General features: G+C 40.9%; 1 protein-coding gene and 1 non-coding gene across 2 annotated transcripts in view; both read right to left on the bottom strand.

Annotated features, from left to right (window-relative positions):
• Positions 1–767: 767 nt before the first annotated feature.
• LOC110320612 (bile acid receptor-like) overlaps positions 768–20,544 on the bottom strand; it is a 24,169-nt gene continuing 4,392 nt past the window's right edge. Inside the window, exons 2-11 of the mRNA XM_021196706.2 lie at positions 19,502–19,624; positions 14,156–14,518; positions 12,128–12,268; positions 8,893–9,035; positions 8,699–8,803; positions 8,456–8,555; positions 7,317–7,430; positions 5,547–5,669; positions 4,738–4,851; positions 768–1,015 (exon numbers count right to left, since the gene is read on the bottom strand). Of these exons, the coding sequence (XP_021052365.1) occupies positions 768–1,015; positions 4,738–4,851; positions 5,547–5,669; positions 7,317–7,430; positions 8,456–8,555; positions 8,699–8,803; positions 8,893–9,035; positions 12,128–12,268; positions 14,156–14,518; positions 19,502–19,565 (1,515 nt within the window). The 5' untranslated portion in view covers positions 19,566–19,624. The remainder of the gene's footprint in view (positions 1,016–4,737; positions 4,852–5,546; positions 5,670–7,316; positions 7,431–8,455; positions 8,556–8,698; positions 8,804–8,892; positions 9,036–12,127; positions 12,269–14,155; positions 14,519–19,501; positions 19,625–20,544) is intronic.
• On the bottom strand, positions 11,905–12,069 carry LOC115063942. Its single transcript, XR_003843803.1, has one exon. It is a non-coding gene; the product is annotated as a U1 spliceosomal RNA (small nuclear RNA).

Here is a 20,544-nt window from a genome sequence, read left to right on the forward strand (position 1 = left end):
AGGAAATAAAACAGACTCAGACTGGAATCAAATGTTTTCTTGCGCGTGTGAATCTGGTTTTTTAGGGCATGGAAGAGGAAGGGAAATGCTAAGGGGATGAGAAGGGCATCAGCAGTGTGGGGAGCACAGGATGGGTGGCAAATATGCCAGAAATATCTAATATATACATATGAAATTTCCATAATGAAACAACCATTCTGTACAATTAGCACAAACTTATTAAAAATATAAAGCAGATACAATTTGAAAAGGTTTGTTCCTCTTTAATCTTTCATGAAGAAGAAGCATTAGCTTCTACACCATCCATGTGTCCTTAATCAGTGAGGCGTACAAACTGCCTTATCCTTACCATAACGTACCTGTGTTCACATTTACACATTAGTGTTTCAACTAAGCAAAAAAAAAAAAAAAATCGTTTCTTTATGTAAGGCCTGGAGACAAAATGATGGCCATTAGTTCTTTTCTTTCTTCTTCTGAGATGAGGTCTCACTACATAGCCCCTTAAACATGGAGTCCTCTTGCCTCTGTCTCTCAAGTACAGAGCCTATGCTACCACATGGCTCCATTTTTCCTTTTGCATCCAATCTTGAGAAGAATCCTGGAGTGTTCATCTTCTAAGAGTTGAAAGTTCCACAAACCCTGATGAGCCTTTTGGATCTCCATTTTATGGTGATGTATGATAACTCAATGATTTTGCTCACATTTTTCAAATCATTCATCCAATTTTGATTATGAAATTTTAAGGCAAGCCTCACCACTCTAAATTTTCAGGAAAGTGAGTGCAGATCACATCTCTCAGAGAATAACATCACCAACCTGGGGTCCTTTGTTTTCCACATGCGAAGGATTTCAGAGTGGTTGTGACTCAGAGTTCTCAGTTCAGTAAGCCTCCCTATGAGGTGAGCAAAATGCTGTGGGTCTTCTGGATGGTACATTTTTGAATATTTAAACAAAAGTTGCAGGACTGGTTCTTGTAGGTTTTCTACATGTTGCTTATTTTTAAGGCATGGGCGATCTGAAAAACATCATATTTATCTTAATAATGATTCAAAGTGATGAAAATAATGAATGCACTTAAAACAATGAGTTATTGAATTATAAAATCATAAGTACTTGCAGAACCCTAAAACACATTAGGTTTGCTAACTAAATTCTCTTTGTTCATGACTTTACTTAATCTTCACTATATTCTACTGAGCTGCTTTCTATTTTTATCACATTCTTCAGATTAGCTCCCTGAAATATAGGGAGTTAAGTAATTTCCATAAAGTCACATGGGAAGGAAGGGATCGGTGAGTAAGGATATAACAGCCATGAAGGCTTGCCTGAAACTTTAAAATAGTAGTAAGTAACCTCGCTACAGTCCACAGAAGTAAAGCGTGAAACTTCTTGGATTCCTACCGTAAGAGATGAGCTAACCAGGAAGTTCCGAAGGCTTAGACAGCTTTCATTCATCCAGTCATTTTGCTAACTATACCACAATGAAACTCCCTTTATTGTTCTTATATTCTTAATATGGAAGAAGTGGGGAAGGAGAGACTTACACACATCTTCAAAAGTAAAAACAGAGTCTGGAAAGACCTATCAACAGTTAAGAGCACTGGCTGCTCTTCCCAAGTACTGGGGTTCGATTTCCACACCCACATGGTGGCTCACGGCCATCTGTAACTCCAGTTCCAGGGGATATGACACCTTCTTGTGGACTCACAGATACTGAACACAAGGGGTACACATATAGACAAAGGAGACATACACATCAATAAAAGTAAATGCTTTTTTATCAATGAATGAAAAAATGTTTTTTAAAGAAGCAAAAACAAAATAATGATGTGCTATAAAGAAAAGTAAACAGAGAAATAGATAAGACTCTTGGGTGGAAGGATGCTATTTGCAAAGAATAATCAGGGATATAACAACATTTAACCCAAACCCAAAAAGGTAAAAGAAAAAAAAAACAAATAGATAAAATGACAAAGCAGTGTAAGATGGCATCGTGTGGACGTCCAAGGAAAGGGGGAAAAAGATGCATCAAAAATGGTAGATCCTGTAGCAGGAGCCTGCAAGCTCAAAGCACATCAGTATCAAAGCAATGTGGATGGGCAGGGATGAAAAAGGAGCAAGACAGACTAGACCAATGAAAGGACCTTTGGTTTTAATCTATGCAAACTAGGACGCCATCAGCAGTTCCAGAGGAATACCATCATCTGACTTATATTTCCAGGGAACCCCTCTGTGTACTAATACAAAGAGAGTCTATAGAGCATAGAGTCAGAAAATCCACTTAGAAAAGTGGATTCAAGTACGCTGCCCAGCTATACATGGTAGGAAGCAGTTAAGTGCTAGGTATATCTTAGGGTTGAATCAAAAGAATTGGTACATGTGTGATATGAATATAAGAGAAAGAAAAGAAACTAAGGATTTAAAAACATTGCACATGCAATTTAGAAGGCGAAGATATGGTTTGGTCCAGATGGGGGAGGAATACCAAAAGCTAAGGTATAAAGGTGTCAAGCGTCCAGCTTTGGGCACTTTAAATTTGATACACCTGCTTGACGGTTACATGGAAAATCTTGAGGAGGCTATTCAATGCATTCTGGGCGAGCACACAGATAAGTATGGGAGTATCAAATCCACGCAGGCCTTTAATGCCAAGAGTTAGGATGGAATAAGGAAGGAAGCCAGTGCAGAAGAAAACTGGGCCTTGTCACAACCTCCATAAGCCGAGTCCCAAGGGACCTGACATCTTCTGAACTCAGCAGCATGAGGCACACCATGGTGCATAGATACAGGCAAAACATGTAAATAAATTCATGAAATAATTTTAAAGAAAACTGAGTCCTAGGACAACTTAAATATTTGTCATTGTGAGAGACAAAGATGACAGAATAAAGAAGGCACAGAAAGAATAGCCAATGAACAGAGAAATTAAGAGGGTGATGTTCCAGAGATTCAGTGAAACAACAAAGCTTCCAGTAGGATGGCCCAGCAGGAAAGATGCTATCACCCAGCCTGACTACCTGAACCCCAGGACACACATGGTAGAAAGAGAGAAACAATTCCCATAGGTTATCCTCTGACCCCACAAGCATGACATGTACACACAAACACACAGTGGATGGATGGATAGATAGATAGATAGATAGATAGATAGATAGATAGATAGATAGATAGATAGAAAGAATTGTAAATGTCCAACAAAAGGAAACAAAGCCACCTATATGAGTTAGTGAGTAGGTGGTTTTTTGGAGTGGAAACTTCCTGAGACCACCACGCTTCGGCAATTCTTTGCATGATTTTAGCTCTGTTTGTGGTATTGAATGTTAACAAGGCTGGAGGAAGGTTGTTAGGTGGACTACAGTCTACAAGGAGAACTTACTCTTTTTCACCTAACAGTAAGTAGAAATGCCAAGATTATGAAAGGGTAAGTTGTTGGGAATCAAATATTAGCCCTGTAAAATCAAAGATCAGCTGAAGGGATGTGATGACCATATCTTTGTGAAAACTATATAATCTAGGGGAGCCCGTGGCCCCATTGAAATTCTTAAATGTAGAGAGCATGACACAGTCCTTGTTTTAAAAGACCCACCAAGAAGGATAAAGGATGGTGGCCACAGGAGTTATCAGTCCCACTCCTGAGAGATGGGGAAATCTTCACACAGCTAGCACACGGAGGCTCTAAGGTACTGCACCATCCTGAATTTGTAGCTTAATTCCTACACTGAACTGAAAGAAAGAAGACTTTTATGGTCCAACCATAGTGAACTGTCCCTAGGTAATAGTCCGAGCTGATTTTCCAAATATTCAGATTCAGCTGACAGCCAACACTGCTGTCCCTCCAGACTTCTAAACCCTTTATCCTATTGATTGTGCAGTTGCTTCCAAAACTTCTTGGAATAAAGCATAATAAAAGTGGACAATATAATGGAGCTGCACTGGAGCCTGTGTGATTCAACTTCGGATGTACATACCTAGTGAGCATTCACAAACCCTGATATCACAGCAAGTTAGAATATAAAAGAACACAAACATGACCGAATCGGTGAAGGACACAGGACAGTGGTCCCCTAGGAAGACATCGCTGGCTTGAGCAATGGTTTACCCATGCTAAGTGACTGTCTCACTTCAATCTGGGTCTGGTTTGTAACACAGGTTACAAGCATGTCAAGAAGGTTATGAACTAAAAAAAAAAAAAAAGCATGAGAAATTATCCTAACACATCAGACATCTTCACTGTGCTTCAAAAGTCCACTGAAGGGCTCACAGGAAACAACATGTCCCCTTATTTTCTTTCAGACGCTTACGATATTCTCTATAAAATAAACCAGTAGGGCAAGTAAGATGAAGACGGAGCATTGACCAGTTGAGTCAGCGATACTATGTCCTGAAGATCCTGACAGGTTGTAGTGGATTGGAGAGGTGGAGTGAAGTGTGACTGTGGTAGACTCAGGAGTGAGCAAGAGTAAGGTGGAAACTAGAATATAGGTAACTCCCTAAGAACCTGAACCTCTCTCTATCAGGGACCGGGAGAGTATATCTGAGGGGTTACGAGGGCAAGAAAGCATTTCTTTAAGATGCAAGAAACCATAACCATAAGTGGTGAGCTTAAAGAAATGCACATAGAAAGCAAAGCATGATGGGATGAAATCAGTACATTCAACTTCACTTCATAGTTCAATAAAAAGAACTTAGTGATTCCCTGTACAGAGGTCACCCCAAGCCTTACTTCTCAGTCTGTACCTGAGAAAAGCACTGTTGTCGCCGTAAGCAGAGCATATTCAGTATCCGTTACCTGAAGTTCACTCATTCTTCTGTAGAAGTAAGACAGTGAGGCAATAAATTCTTTAGTAATATCTGAAAAGATTAATATAAGTGAATTTTCATCAGAATGGAGCACAGAAGCAAACACATTGGGATTGTCTTTTCTTCTCTCAAACAGTATAAGAAAATTGAAAAGAGAGTGGGGTTCAAGATGGCTACTGGTGTGATGGCCGACACAGACAATCCCCTTTGTTGTGTCCTTGAAGCCCAGGCCTGAACCTCAAGGGTGGGCTCATTAGGTGTGCTATTGAAAAGGACCAGAACAATGAGAGGTTGTCACCACATGGACCAAGGAGGAGGCTGTGGGACTGAGAGCCTTTAGCCTGCAGAAGCCACTCTCCATGTATCTCTATTATCTACAGTAAGGCTTACCCTTCTACCCATAAATGTGCTTGATACTGGGATGTTGGCTGTATATTATCATCATCCTGGGAAACTTTGAAGAAAAAAAATGCAAAGAATAATTCAGAGGCCCCAAATGGTTTCACAATTAAGTAGGGAAAGAATTGCCATGATGAAGCCAAAGTAAGAAAATGGTTACAAATAGACTGCTCACTGATGGCCTGCCAACACTAACAACTGTATTGGTTGTGTCTATAAATGCCTTAACCACCACAGAGATGCCTGTGAGCTGTGAGAAAGCCCATGGCCTTCTCTTTGTAATGCAATGAAAAGGGGAGAAAAGGAAGCTCGTCCACCCAAGGTGATCCTTCCTACTGCAGTGTTACCAGTTAGAGTAGCCGAAGGGTAGCCTTCCTTGAGAAAGTTTTCTGAAGAATGAACACTTTCATCACCCCTATGATTATGCACCTCCAGTGTCCCAGCTGAGGGCTTTGCTGGTCTCATAGTACCTAGCAAAAGAGAAAAACACAAAGGCTGATATTCTTTCTTAATCATTATATAAATAGTAAATTCAGTATCTTTTCAGAATCCAGCATAACTATTATGTGAAGAAAAAAAAAACGCATCCCCTAAAATATCTTTCTCATTTTTGTTACTGAAACATAAAACAGATATTAGTTCATACTTTGTAAGATTGTACCGAAGACCCTCCAAAGTAAGTTATCCATGGTACTATAATGAAATAGAAACTAAGAGTGGCTTTCTTAAACACACGCACCCTCCACGAACCACTCAGTGCACCAGAGGCTGTGGAGACTCTTAAGCAAACACTACTCAAGCAATCATGGCCCAGGTCATCAAGGGCCTCCCTTTAGAGCCTTCTGGTCTAGTGTATGCAGAGAAGAACAACCAATAAATAAGGGTATTTTAAAAGGCTATGCACTGTAATGAGTACAGCTAGCGAAGGCAGCTGGCATCACTGGAGAATGTTTTGTTGGCTTTGGTTTTGATTTTGTCCTATTGCCTCTTCTCATGTCCTCAACCAACATACAACTTTACAGATTGGACTCTTGCATTCACACACTAAACAATGATGGCTTTCTGCTCTGTTCAAATGATTTATGGATTTAAAAAAAATACTTGTTTTTTTATTTTTATTTTTTATTGAAGTGAGGTCCTGCACACTTGGTTCAACACTAACCTAATACGGTTTCACCCCAATAAAAAGGTGTTCCACAAACAGTAACCCATGGTTACAAGTTTCAAAGCAAGCACGCAGCCCTCCCCAGAGCTCCTTTGTGTCTTAGAATCACCAACGCCTTAACGTTTGATCACCTGTAAAAGTCCTCCTCATTGGAAGAGCATGTCTAAGGAGCTCAGAAGATCAACCTACAGAAGCCCCACCCACAGAAGCTGAGAAGCTGTTGGCAGCTGCTGGGGAGGGACAACAGTCCAGTCTCTTTTGGGAACTGAGCCCTCGAAGTTGGCCATGTTTCAGTGGAACACACATACACACACACACACACACACACACACACACACACACACACACGCGCGCACACACACACGTATATGAGCAGCACTATTTAGATTCAATGGGTTATTTTGAAAAAGAAGGATCAGGGGAAGACATGAAGTTAGGAGAGAGATGTGTGGGGAATTCTAGAGGAGCTGGCAGGAAGGAAGTGAGGTGAGTAAGATTTTAAAAAACACTTAGTACATGTATACAATTCTCGCAAGAATAAGAAATACAATTTTTAAAAGAATTATATTGTGGAAAGAAAATGCTAGGTGAATGTGAAACTATTTATAAACAGCTATTATGAGACAATTGTTCCTATACTAACAGGTAAAACAAAATGAAAAGATAAATGAAAGGCTGATGATGCACTCAGTTAAGAGTTCTGGCTTACTAAGCACAGGCCCCGGCTGGCTCCTGTCCCCAGCACCATATAAGCCAGGCATAGAGGCGCCACTCTAGGTTTATGGTTGGCAGGTGAGAACAGACACGGCAGGAGTTCAAGATCCTCTACATAGCCTGGGCTACATGAGAGTCTATTTTTTAAAAAAAAGTGTTAAAAAGTGTGTGTGTGTCTGTCTGTCTGTCTGTATCTGTGTGTACTTAAAGTTGAATAAAATTCTGTTTTTCTTTTTACTTCCAGAGGTTGAGTCTTTCCCATCATAAAGCTGGGCTATATGAAGGAACATCACTTCAGTTTTGGACTCCTTCTGTAAGGCAGCCTGATCCTCAGTGGTTAAATTTTCAAATCCTTAAAAAAATAAAGCATGAAGAAACAGAAATCAAAAGAGAATGTTCATTAAATTAAATGTATAAAAATATTTATTTATTAACCCTAAGTGCTTCTGGCGAATAACAATAGTATATAAATTCAAATCTGAATAAAATTCTTTTTTCTATTTTAGGACACTTTTATCAGAACTAGGTGACACTTTCTTACAGCAAGGACAAATCAACATAGCTGCATTAGCCTTGAAGAATGTAATTTTATAACGAGTTTCTGTACCTGTAAACATATAATAATGCTGAGTTATATATAAGTTTTAGTCAAACTGTGACTTGTTCTAGTATTATAGAGGAAACTTTCTTTTTTTCTTGTTTCATCTACGAAAACCCACATCATTATAATAATTTTTTTAAAGATACATTCATTTATTATATGTAAGTACACTGTAGCTGTCTTTAGACACCCCAGAAGAGGGCATCAGATTTCGTTACGGATGGTTGTGAGCCACCATATGGTTGACTGGGATTTGAACTCAGGACCTTCGGAAGAGCAGTCGGTGCTCTTAACACTGAGCCATCTCGCCAGCCCCTATAATAATTTTTGTAAATATTTAGATTGTCATTCATCTGATTAATTGACAAAGATAAATAAACATCTTTTTTTTTTTTTTAGTTAGAAGCAACATTGCTAGAAAACCCAGGGCCTCACACACATCAGACAGGTGCTCTGCCTCTGAGCTGTAGATCTAGTACCACAACTAGAAATTTTTGTTTGATATACTATCCCTTTAAAAAAGAAAACTGGAGGCTGGAAAGGCAGGTCAGCAGTTAAGAACATTTCTTACTCTTGCAGAGACCCTGGTTCCAGCGCCCACACGGTAATTCACAACCATCAGTAGGAAACTCCAGCTCTAGGGGATCCAACACTCTCTTCTGGCCTCTACAATATGGTGTGTACATGATACGGATATATAATTGCAATCAAAACATGCATAACACATAAACATAAAAATAAATAAATCCTAAAAAAATAATGAAACAGAATTTTACCTGGGAGTCCCTTGGTAAACTGCATCAGCCCTCGTATGTGCAGGACTGATACCTCTGACAGTCTCAGGAAACTCAGTTCAGGGTTGGAACCCTCCTGCAGCTGGTCCATAAAAAGAAATAAAAATGATCCATATTATTGTCTTTCTGATAATTACTGGGGTATTATTCTTTTACTGTTCTTGCTATCATTAGGAAATGATAACATTCATTTCAAGTTATATCTTGCCAGTAATGGCTACATACAAGTGTGCTTGTTTCCCCTAAGGGAACCATGGATTTTTGGTGCGCAGTCACTATGGTATTCAGAAGCCGATGTTCCCCTTGAGTTAGAGTCATGTTGTCCTGAACCTATAAGGAAACAGAGGGGCACCTGTAATGTGTGCCTGTTACACACTGTTCATAAAGAAACACGAGACTGTATGGGAGAAACATCTTGCCCCTTTCCCGGATCCGGTGGTGGATGACACGGGTTTGATGTCTGCTCCTTCATCTTCCACCTGGATGGCAGGGTTCAGGGCAGGCCCGTGCTTGAAGTTCTTGCGAAGTCTCTTTGACTTACACTGGATCTCTGTGAGCAAACCTGCAGCATTACAGAATTCACACTAAGTACTCTTGGCTCGGAAAACAACACTGTAGGATTTGACTAAAATGGTCTTCAGTGAGTAAATAGTCATAGACATCTCTTGTGCATGTATGCATCTATTAAATTTCCTATACTGCTTTTCCCTTCATAGACACCTTGTCTGCTTAAAAATAGTTATAACAAAGATTAAGAATTAATTCTTCATTTCCAAATTATGTTTAGATTTTTTTTTTTTTTTTTTGGTTTTTGAGACAGGGTTTCTCTGTGTAGCCCTGGCTGTCCTGGAACTCACTTTGTAGACCAGGCTGGCCTCGAACTCAGAAATCTGCCTGCCTCTGCCTCCTGAGTGCTGGGATTAAAGGCATGCGCCACCACGCCCGGCATGTTTAGATTTTTACATAAGAAATTCACACACCAGTTGCATCTTGGAAGTGAAAGTTATTTGATAGAGTAGTAGAATTACATTATCTATAACTATTATCACTGGTTTTATTAATAAGGTTAAAAAAACTATCTTAGGATTTTTTAAAGATTTATTTATTTTTATTATATGTACATACACTGTAGCTATCCTTAGACACAGCAGAAGAGGGTGTCAGTTCTCATTACAGATGGTTGTGAGTCACAATGTGGTTGCTGGGATTTGAACTCAGAACCTTTGGAAGAGCAGTCAGTGTTCTTAACCGCTGAGCCATCTCTACAGCCCCCTATCTTAGGATTTTTAAAAATAAGCTGTCAACTTTTCCTATAAGTCAGACAAAGCATTTAACTCTTTTTCAAAGGCAAAAAATATTTATTTGAGGATTGTTTTGTTTGTTTTTAAATATTTTATAATTACTTGTATGAGTCTGTATGGGGAAATGTACACGTGAGTGCAGGTGCCCACAGAGCCCAGAGGGGTCATTGCCCCTTGAGCTGGGACTATAGCTGGTTGTGAGCCACCCAATATGGGTGCTGAGACCTGAACTCAGGTCTTCTGCAAGAGTAGTGTATGCTCTTAATCGCTGAGCTATTTCTCCAGCCTGGGGACTGCTGTTTTATTGCGTGTTTAATCTTCCATTTGTGTCATCAGCAGCAGCTACCCTAAGAACTTTTAGCAGCTACTAAAAGTACTCAAGTATTAATATACCTGTCATTTTCATAAGTATTTAAAAAAAACACACCTATAAAATAAAAAACTGATGAGGAGCTGAAGTATAGAACAAAACAAAAAAGCCCTCCTATATTGTTTTATTATTTGTCAGAGAACAGGATACACAAAACAGTGAAGCCATTTTAAGCATATCCAGTATTGAACATGGTAGTAAACACCTGTAACACCAACTACTTAAGATGTTACAAGATGATCATACATTGTATGTCATCTCAGATAAACCCTGCCTTCAATGTTTTTTAGAGAAAAGGAATCTATGGGTGTAGCTTAGTGGTAGATTGTCTAGGATGTGAGAAACCTAAACTCAACCCCCAGGACCTCAAGAAGGAAAACCACAAGAGGAGAAAGAGGAGGAGGAAGAGGAGGAAGAAGAGGAGGAAGAGGAAAAGAAAGGAAGAAAGGGAGAGGAGAATGAGAGAAGGAAGAAGAGAAGGGGCCATCAGAGCACTAGCACATGGCAGTATTGGGACAACTGAAAGGTAAATGTAGTGAGCAGAGCCAAGCAACAGTGGCAGGGTGTGGACCAGGCTTGTGCTCACCATCACGGTGACTGTGCTCACCAATTCTCTCCAGCTTCACTGTGCCAGAATTTCTTTCTTTCTTTCTTCTTTCTTTCTTTCTTTTTTTTTTTTTTTTCCTGCCTCCGCCTCCTGAGTGCTGGGATTAAAGGCGTGTGCCACCACGCCCGGCTTCAGAATTTCTTTAAGTTAAAGTGAAAGATGACTTATTTTATGTATAGAGTCCCTCAGAGGACTCTGACTTCCCTTTCACATACATTTCCTGACACAGGTTAAAAGACAACTTTTGGGCCAGAAATTGGAGGGCTGAGGCAGGAGGATCTCTGAGTTTGATGCCAGCCTGGATGGAGTACTTAGCAAGTTCCAGGTTAGTTACATAGTGAGATCCTGAATACAAATTAAATTAATGAATAAAATAAAAGACAACTATTCAAGGGCTGCTTTGGACTGAGTTGTATCTCCCAATGCTCACCTGCTAATGTGCTGCTATTCAGAGATTGGGCCTGACACTCGTGAGACTATTAGTGGGCTTTACATATGAGGACGTCAGGGATCCAGAGATCCATTTACCCTTCAATTGTCCTAAGACTGCCGTGTGTTAGGACTCTGAGAACCCCTTCTCCTCTTCCTCCTTTTCTCTTCTTTCTCTTCCCCCTCTCTTTCTTTTTGGGGACTACTAACTTTAACTTTGCACTTTTCAAGGCAGTTATATTTTAGGTTAAGTAACAGAAAAATATGAGATCTTTTTAAAATCACTATGTAGATTTCTTTTATTTTATGTGTATAAGTGTTTTGTTTACATGTGCCTGCAGAGGTCAGAAGAGGGCCCGGGATGCTCAGGAACTGAGTTATAAATGATTGTGAGCTGCCATGTGGAAGCTGGGAACCGGGCCCAGGCCCTCCGCTAATGCTCTTAACTGCTGGGCTACTCTCCAGTCCCAGAGAGCATCTGACTAAGGTGGAGCTATAACTGATTCAAAATTAGAGCGATATAGGACAGGGCAACATTTAGGGGAATCACTACTTAAATTGATAAAGGGCCATCCACGTGGAGCAATTACTGTACATGTGTGTGTGGTGTGCATATACAAACGAATATGGCCATGTTCAAAATAACTCTTGAAGAATGCTTTATGTTCTCAAGAAGGTTGGAAAATTTTTATTTTTTATTATTTTTAAATTCATTTTTGTTATATAGAGGAGAGTGTGAATACAGTCCTCCACTAACACAAATTACACACCCAAGTTTCGAACATTTGTGGAAATCACAGGGGTCAGTCAGCACATCCCTAGTGAAATGGGTGAGCCTCACCCTGGGAAAACCACCACCACTATCATGTCTTCCCTGTCAGGAAGGTAAGGCTGGGAAAAGCTAAATCCCCCTCAGGAAAGCAAGCCATGAACGCACTGGCACTTACATTCTGCCAACATCCCCACCGCCTTACACTTCTTCAGTCTGCACTCTTGGCATTTTCTGCGCATGTACATGTCCATTTCACAGTGGCCACCGTTCTTGCAAGAATACACTGCATTCTTGGTAATGCTACGTCGGAAAAAGCCTAACAACAAAGATCGTCAAAGATTAACATGGATATACTTAGTTACGTCTCATTTTTATTAACATTTTACCTTTATAGAAAGTAATCAAGTTAACTAGAGTATTTCAATTAAATAGGTTTTTTTTTCCTCCAGATATTTTTTTTTTAAATATACATTTATCTGGAAAGTTAGCTAATTCTTTCCAGTTGGTATAGTCCAGTTGACATCCTGAGGCTGGGTCTTGTTTTATAATGTCTAGAGATTAAACCGAGTATCTTTATCACATTAAGACAACTCTCTACCCTACTATAGGTAAATTACCTATAAGATTTTTTTAACTGCATTATACAAAATACCAACATCCCACAATGCATCTCTCAAGTTTCCTTTGAGAGAATACATGGTTACCTAAAATAAACAAAAATATCAGAAAAGCCTCTCTTTTCTAAACCCTCACAGTTTGAGTTCCAGCCCACAAAGGTGGCTCCTCCCCCAGCAGATGGCCCCTCCCCCTTTCTGAGCACTTGCCAGATAGTTTCTCATCCCCTTTCCTCCCTCGAACCTTACTACACAGTAACCCCTGCCATTTCCTGCTCTCTCTCCTATGAGTTGTCCCAATGCCCCACCACTTACTCTCTTCCAGTGGACACTTGAGAGATGGAGTTTTGCCATTTCAATTCAACGAAGGAAGAAAAAGCTCAGCTCAGGTTTTCAAAACTATGCCTGGTTCTTCAGCTCAGTTTTAACAGTAACCTTCAAAAGCATGCCACCCCCGCCTAACTTCTCCCCTCGGGACTCTGTTACCTCGTTTCCTTTGGCTATTCTTTGCCAGTATAGAGGTGTAAGATTTACAGGTAAAATTTTGCCCTACACAAACATGTTTGTGTTCTATTGGCGAAACTGTTTTCTGTTGTTTGGGTTGTTTTGTTTTGTTTCAGAGGGTACTAGGATCAAATCCAAAAGTAGGTGCTAAGTGTTCTACCATAGGTCTGTATTCCTAACCTGATGTTTATCAATTTCCAGAGTGCTAGACTGTTTCAGAACTGTTATCAAAGAAGCTTCCGTTCTTTACAAATATCATTGCAAACACTGGCGCTCTCTTCCAGACTTTCAGTTTGTTCTCTTTCTATACAGAACACTTTTTTAAAAATCTGTTGACTTAGAATAGAATCATAGAGGTTATTTATTTCAAATTTTCTCCAAGTGTGTAAATTTTATCAACCACATAAAAGGGTGTCATGTTAATAGATCTTTACATTGCCATGTTTTGTTCCAGCATCAAATTCTTCTAGAAATAGGGAAAACATTTGCTTATATATATCAAGTTTAAAGTAAAGTGTGAAAGTCTTCATCAAAAATGAAGAGACAGACCTGGTAGTGAATGCTCTTAATGCCAGCAGTAAGGATACAGAGGCAGGTGGATTTCTGACAGTTCAAGTACAGCCTGGTCTATACAGAGAGTTCCAGGACAGCCAGGGATGCATAGAGAGACCTTTTCTCAAAAAAGAAGAAAGATGAGAAGAAGATGGGGACGAAGGGGAAGACAAGGGAAGAGAAAAAAAAGAAAGAAAGAAATGAGCCAGGCATGGTGGCCCACACCTTTAATCCCAGCACCTAGAAAGCAGAGACAGGCAGATATCTGTGAGTTCAAAGCCAACCTGATCTCCATAAGGAGGTCTAGGCCAGCCAGGGCTACAAAGAAGAAAAGAAACTAACCTTAAACTTAACATTTTATTCTCCTATCTTTGATCACACAGATTGACCCCTTTAGACATGCTTTTTCCTGGTTTTGTTTCTCATGTTTTAGAACAATTGCACGAGTGCGTGCGTGCGTGTGTGTGTGTGTGTGTGTGTGTGTGTGTGTGTGTGTATACAGCACTGTGCGTTTGGTTGCGCCTGACCCTTACCTTTGCAGCCCTCACAGGTAAGTGCATTGTAGTGATATCCTGATGCCTTATCACCACAGACCATGCAGAGCTCATCTTGTCCCTTCCAGCGTAAAGAACAAGTTGGTCTGCACCTTTGTGTCCCAGGGAATTCATCTTCATCATCGTGAACAACCACATAAGTGGACTGACTAGATTCTCGAGCGTCGAGTCCGCACCAACTGCCTCCAATGTACTGTGGATCCAAGCCATGTGTGTTGAAATGGCTTTGTAAAGATGGGGACTGTAACACTGGAGGGAACTGAGCAGGGGAATATTGACAGTAGGGTGGTTCTTGGAAATCCGTGTCACACAGCTGATAATGGAATTGTTCTGGCAAAATATCTGGTTTTATTAACATAAAAAAGAACAAATCATAAAAGGTCAAAAAAGTTCATGATTGTTTTAAACTTTAAAATGTTTTATACTCAACAGAAAGTTAGTTCATCTACTCCATCTCAGGGCTTGCCTTCCAGCACAATAGGAACACAGTAAATGGAACTACAATACCTACTAAATGCTATGACCCCAGAGGTGTGCCGAGGTGGGTCAAGAGCCAGAAGAAAGGGCATTAGAGTTGCTAGTGGGGCATGTACCAATCTAGTCTCTCTCCTTAAGGGAGGCAGAATCTCTCTCTCTCTCTCTCTCTCTCTCTCTCTCTCTCTCTCTCTCTCTCTCTTTTTTTTTTTTTTTTTTTTTTTTTTTTTGGTGTTTTGAGACAGGGTTTCTCTGTGTAGCCCTGGCTGTCCTGGAACTCACTTTGTAGACCAGGCTGGCCTCGAACTCAGAAATCTGCCTGCCTCTGCCTCCTGAGTGCTGGGATTAAAGGCGTGCGCCATCACGCCCCGCTATCTCCCAGATTTTTAATTGAGTTTTTTCCCTACCTTATACATGTGGTTGTTGCCACAGCACAGCAGAGAAGGTTTCAGGCATGGTAAGAATGCTTTCAGCATCCCACACAGGCCCAGAGGCAGGCTGACCACAGCCACAACCCGTTAGTTGGGTTTTAACTAGGCCCATTATATTCTTATCCAGAATGTTCTTGGGACTTTCTAAATACCTGTCCAGCCCAAGCCACATAGAACTGTTGTGGATAGCCATGGTGCTGTTTGTATTTTGATGATAATTCTGCTTCCCCAAGAGGGGTTGCCTGGGAAAAGGAGTGAATCGTGTACTTCAAGTGACTCTTCTAATGAATAAAGATTGCAAAGAAAACCAATCACTGGGCGAGTAGGCTGGACTTCCAGGTCGGTGGAGGGACAGGGGTGGTAGAAGAAAGGGAGGAGGCTTTTGGACTGGAAGGACGATGGAGCAAAAATGTAGGTAGCAGAGACCTCCGGTTCAGGATTTAACTTAGAATGGCTTACAATAATAGTAAGCCTATTGGATCTAATAAGAATGCTAGCTGCTGTGCCCAACGTTGTCTTTTGATTCTAAACTAAGATTGTGTGGTGTTTTCCTTCACACAGCAACTTGATTGAGTTCCAGACAAACGGTACGATAGTGTGGCCCATCCTACACCTGTCCCAGCCAGCCACGGGAATTTGGAAGTGTGGGACTGGCGTGGCAGAGACCTGCCTTGGGAACTTAGCGAGCTGGGTGAAGAGATTTCAGAGCTCCAGGTCAGAGATTCTCCGTGAGATAAGAACAAGGCCAGCAGGTGCCTTGCGGGAGATAGCATGGATTGCATTTTTTTTTTTTAATATTTCATGCTACATAGAACAACAGTGCCTCTTGGCCTAATTTGGTAATGTCAACTTAAGACCCACTTCCTGGGGGCACAACAGCTGCCTCTCCCAATTTCACAGTAAGGGACCTTAAAAGAACACCCTTACTCAATAAAACCTTGTCTCCAAAAAAAAATGTTTTTTATTTAAAAAATTAATAGGATGTCCTTTTTGCTCCCTAAGACTGCTGAATTTGTTTCCGACCCACCATGAAGCCAGCTCTGATAAACCTTTTATCTGAAAAACAATCCAATTGCAAGCACCTACTGAGCCACACCTGTCTCTCTAACCTTAACAGTTACAGCTGTAAAGTACAGCCAGGCTATAAACAATATAAATTAACGAATTAACTTACCCCAAAAGGAAAAAAAACCCACACACTTCAAATAAAACAAAACAAGAGCAAATAGCCTTTTGTCAGACTTCTTTAAAGCATGTGGTGAGCTTTTTGGGGTGCTGCTTGGCAGGAGTCTGACATTGGCCAAGGACAAGGAAATGGGCTTCAGGCAGGAATCTGCCATTGGCCATGACAGGAACAAAAGCTCAGGCATGATAAGGAATCTAAGTTTAAGCTATAATAGGGAATTAGGGTAAGGCAGGAATTTTAATTTTAGGGTGCAACAAAAGAAGTAGGCTTCAGGCAAGATTTTGGACTTGGACAAGGAAGTGGGCTCAAGTATTTTGGTCATTCTGACAAGCCCTTTTAAACAACTGTCAAGGGAGTGATCACAGGACTTTGCCCACTGCCTTGTTAGTTCCTTATTGTACTGCTCGCCCTTAATACTTGCATGTAATTAAAATGGCATAAAAGTGGATTGGGAAAATTAAATTTGCCTTCAGTCTCAGAATTGACTGAGGTCACGCTCCAACGTTGTCTAACTGTCCTTGTTCTTTTCAATCCTCACGCTTGCGCTGGAGAACCTGTCGACTGAAGGAGCGGGCTTGGTCACAAGCATCTTAGCATCTCTTTTAACTCTTGTATCCCTGTGTTACTAGCTTCTTTTTCAACTTATTGTGTATATGTAGATCAACGTCTCAACCTTGAAGAGTTACTATAAGATTTAAATGGAATGTGATAGTTAAAGACGGATTAAGATGGCTGGGCTCAGTGGGCTAAAGTGTTCAAGTAAAAGCCCTGAGTTGGGTCTCAGAACCCACATACATCTGGACCCGAATGTACATTGTAATCCCAGCGTGACTTCAGCAAGATGAGAGGTACACACAGAAGGGCAATCACCAAACAGAGACTATCTCAAGCCATATGGAAAGCGAGAATGATGACCAAGGTTGGCATATGACCTCTATACTTACACTGCAGCATGAGTATGCTGCAATGTATGTTGCATGCTTGATCATCCGTGTGTGTGTGTGTGTGTGTGTGTGTGTGTTCTTGGGACACATACAATTTTTTAAAAGCATAGCCTAGGGTCCTCAAAATGGCTCGACCCATAAAAGCATTAATCACACAAGCTGATGACAGGCCGGTTCTATACCCAGAGGCCATCCAGAGCCTGATGTAGTGGTCCACATTTCTAATCTTAGCATCCCTACAATGAGATGGGAGGCAGAAAGAGTATTCCCAGAATCTCAAGTAGTCTCTCATACAAAGCCTGGTAGAGAAAAAAAAATGTAAATAAATAAAAATTTAAAGCACATATAAACTATAAGACGGCACAGGATCAATGATGGTCATGATCATCAGAAATTCTGAGAGCTAATTTACTTCCTGTTTTCAGGAACACTACTGGGCTTAATTCAAAATATTAGCTCCGAAAGAACCAAGCAGCCCTTGAATTATGCTGTGTCTGTAGTTGGTAAGCGTTGTATTTTTCCTGGAGCTAAGTCATCAGATAATTAGATTTTAAATGATCTTCAACATTCCACCATCCATCCAGAACAATAAAAATCATTCCCACAAGTCATTTACAACCCAATAGCATCCCAGTGCAGGACTGAATATTATCAAATAGCTTGATACAAGAAAAATGTTTCTGGGAAGATAGTTCTCTCGTAAAGTGTTCGCAGAACATGCCAAGGTCCTGGGCTCAATCCCCAGCACCACAAACCAACCAGGGAAAAGAAATCAGTAAAACAGTTACCCATTTTTTAAAAAAGAAAGGGGCCCTTACTGGCTGACTGCCAAAGTAAATCTTTCTTACTCCGTGGAATGAGAGTTTAAGTTCCTTTGAAAACTGTGTGTAAGAGTACATCTATAACATTGCTATAGTGTTTGTGTAGAAATTTCTACTGCTACCTACATTTTTTTTTTCATTTCTTTCTGCTTTACGAAATTTATATTAATAGTAACATTTCAAGCGTAGCTGGGACCTGAGGAGATCGCCCAGGAATTAAGAGCCCTTGCAGCCCTCACCAAGAGCCCAGGGCTCAATTCCCAGCATCCACAGGGGGGCTCACAACTGCCTGTCACCCCAGCTTCTCACCTTCCCAGGCACCTGCGCGCACGTGGTACATAGAGACTCACAAAGTCACACACAGATATACGCATAAAATAGAAAAATAAGTAAACAAATCTTAACAATTTTTTCAAGTGCTGGAGAGGAGGCTTTTTTTTCCCTTCAAGACAGGGTTTCTCTGTTTATCCCAGGCTGGCCTCGAACTCAGAANTCCGCCTGCCCCTGCCTCCCAAATGGTGGGATTAAAGCGTGTGCGACCACGACCGGACTGAGGCTCAGCTTTTACAAATGAGTTCTATGTATTCTTGTGGGATTCCTAACTGTGCGTGGTGGCAGCGGGAGGGAAGTCTCTGGCTCTTCTGCCTGCTTGCGGGACCCCTTTCTTCCTAGTGGGCTGCTTAGTCCGGCGTTGATGTGATGGTATGTGCCTAGTCTTTTGTAGCTTGTTATGTCATGTCCAGTTGATGTGCCTGGGAGGCCTGCTCTTTTCTGATGGGAGGCAAAAGGGGTGGATCTGGAGGAGAGACTTAGTCAGGGAGACAGAGGAGGGGGCGAGGGAGGGAAACTATGGTCACAATGTAATGCATGAAAGAAGAAAAAAAAAATGTATTCTGCTCTTGCAGGGGACCAGGATTCAGTTCCCAGCACCCACATAGCAGCTCACAAACTCCAGTTCCAAGCAGATCCAATGCCTCTGACTTCCATGGGAACCTGAGCTGCAAACACACACACACACACACACACACACACACACACAAAATTAATAAATCTTCAAAAAAAAATCTATCAACCATAAGTACTGTAAGGTTCATGTACAATTTGACATAAAAGCTTGCCTCCATCTGTCCTTAAAACTAACTTGAATTTTTGTGAGTTAATTCTTCTTTTAACTGAATACAGTTTTTTAGACTTATTTATTTTGTGTGGGGTGTGTGTGTGTGTGTGTGTGTGTGTGTGTGAATTTTTCATTAATATATGTCTGTGTACTTCTTGTGTGCCCGGCACTAGAGGAGGCCAGAGAAAAGTATCAGAGTCTCCAGAAGTGGAATTGCAGATGGTTATGAGCAAACATGTGGGTGCTGGGAATTGAACTCTGATCATCTGGAAAAGCAGCCAGTGCTCTTAACTGCAGAGTCATCTCTCCAGACACACACACACAAAGAAAACACTTTATTTTTATTACATACCATAATACTGTGTGGGTTCAGCGAGGTAGTACCCATCAGACGTAGTGACGTAGGTATTTGCCATTCTCTGGTCCAGCTTCTAGTTGTTTCCTTCAGCAATGCTTAACACTTTCAGAACAAAACCTGAGGGGGAGGATTGTAACAGACTGCTTATGACTTTATGACATTACAGTGTAAAGTTAGGCATGGAGGCACATGCGTGTGAGACTGAGGCAAGGCGAGTGTCCCTGTAAACAACCAGGACTACACAGTAAGTTCAAAACCAGCCTGAGTTACATAGCAAGATTCTGTGCCAAAAAAACAACAAAAAGTTACAATGGCTTTTTTTTTTTTTAATAAAAATTTTAAGCTGGCTAGCTGACTCCTGGAGTATGGAAGCTTGCAACAGAAGCCTGGGGTCAGTTCCCAGGACCTGCAAAAAGGTGGGAGGAGAGAGCCAGTTCCACAAGGCTGTCCTCCGCTCTCCACCTGTGTTCCACACGTGCACACATACCCACATACATCACATGTGCACACACACACACACACACATATTAGCAATTTTTAGAAAAAAGTGAAATTTACAGAATTTATAGATGAGACTTATATTTCCATTATAATCAATAAGATTTTCATGTTTTCAAACACCAAGTTATTTAATTTTGCCAATTTCTTATTGCTTAGCCTTTAATTGGTTTTTTGGCAATAACAATTAGAGGCATACTGAATTTGAAGTTAGAACTCAAACATCAGTTCACCACTTACTTTTGGGTAACTTATTACACCTCTCTGAACATTAGCTGAAGCATGGGCACTCTCCTAATAAAGCTGTTGGTGTCTGAGAAACTCAACACAGCTCGTAACAGTTTCTGAGTCCCCAAAACTGTTGCTCTAGGGGACTGGAGAGATGGCTGTGCAGTTCAGAGACTTGCTGCTCTCCCATAGGACAGAGACTGTTTCAAGCTTACAACTGCCTGCAACACCAGTCCAGGCAATCCAACACCCTCTTCTGGCATGCACATACACACACACACACACACACACACACACACACACACACACAC

Source organism: Mus pahari, chromosome 4 (genome assembly GCF_900095145.1).
Source record: "Mus pahari chromosome 4, PAHARI_EIJ_v1.1, whole genome shotgun sequence".
Lineage (NCBI taxonomy): Eukaryota > Metazoa > Chordata > Mammalia > Rodentia > Muridae > Mus > Mus pahari.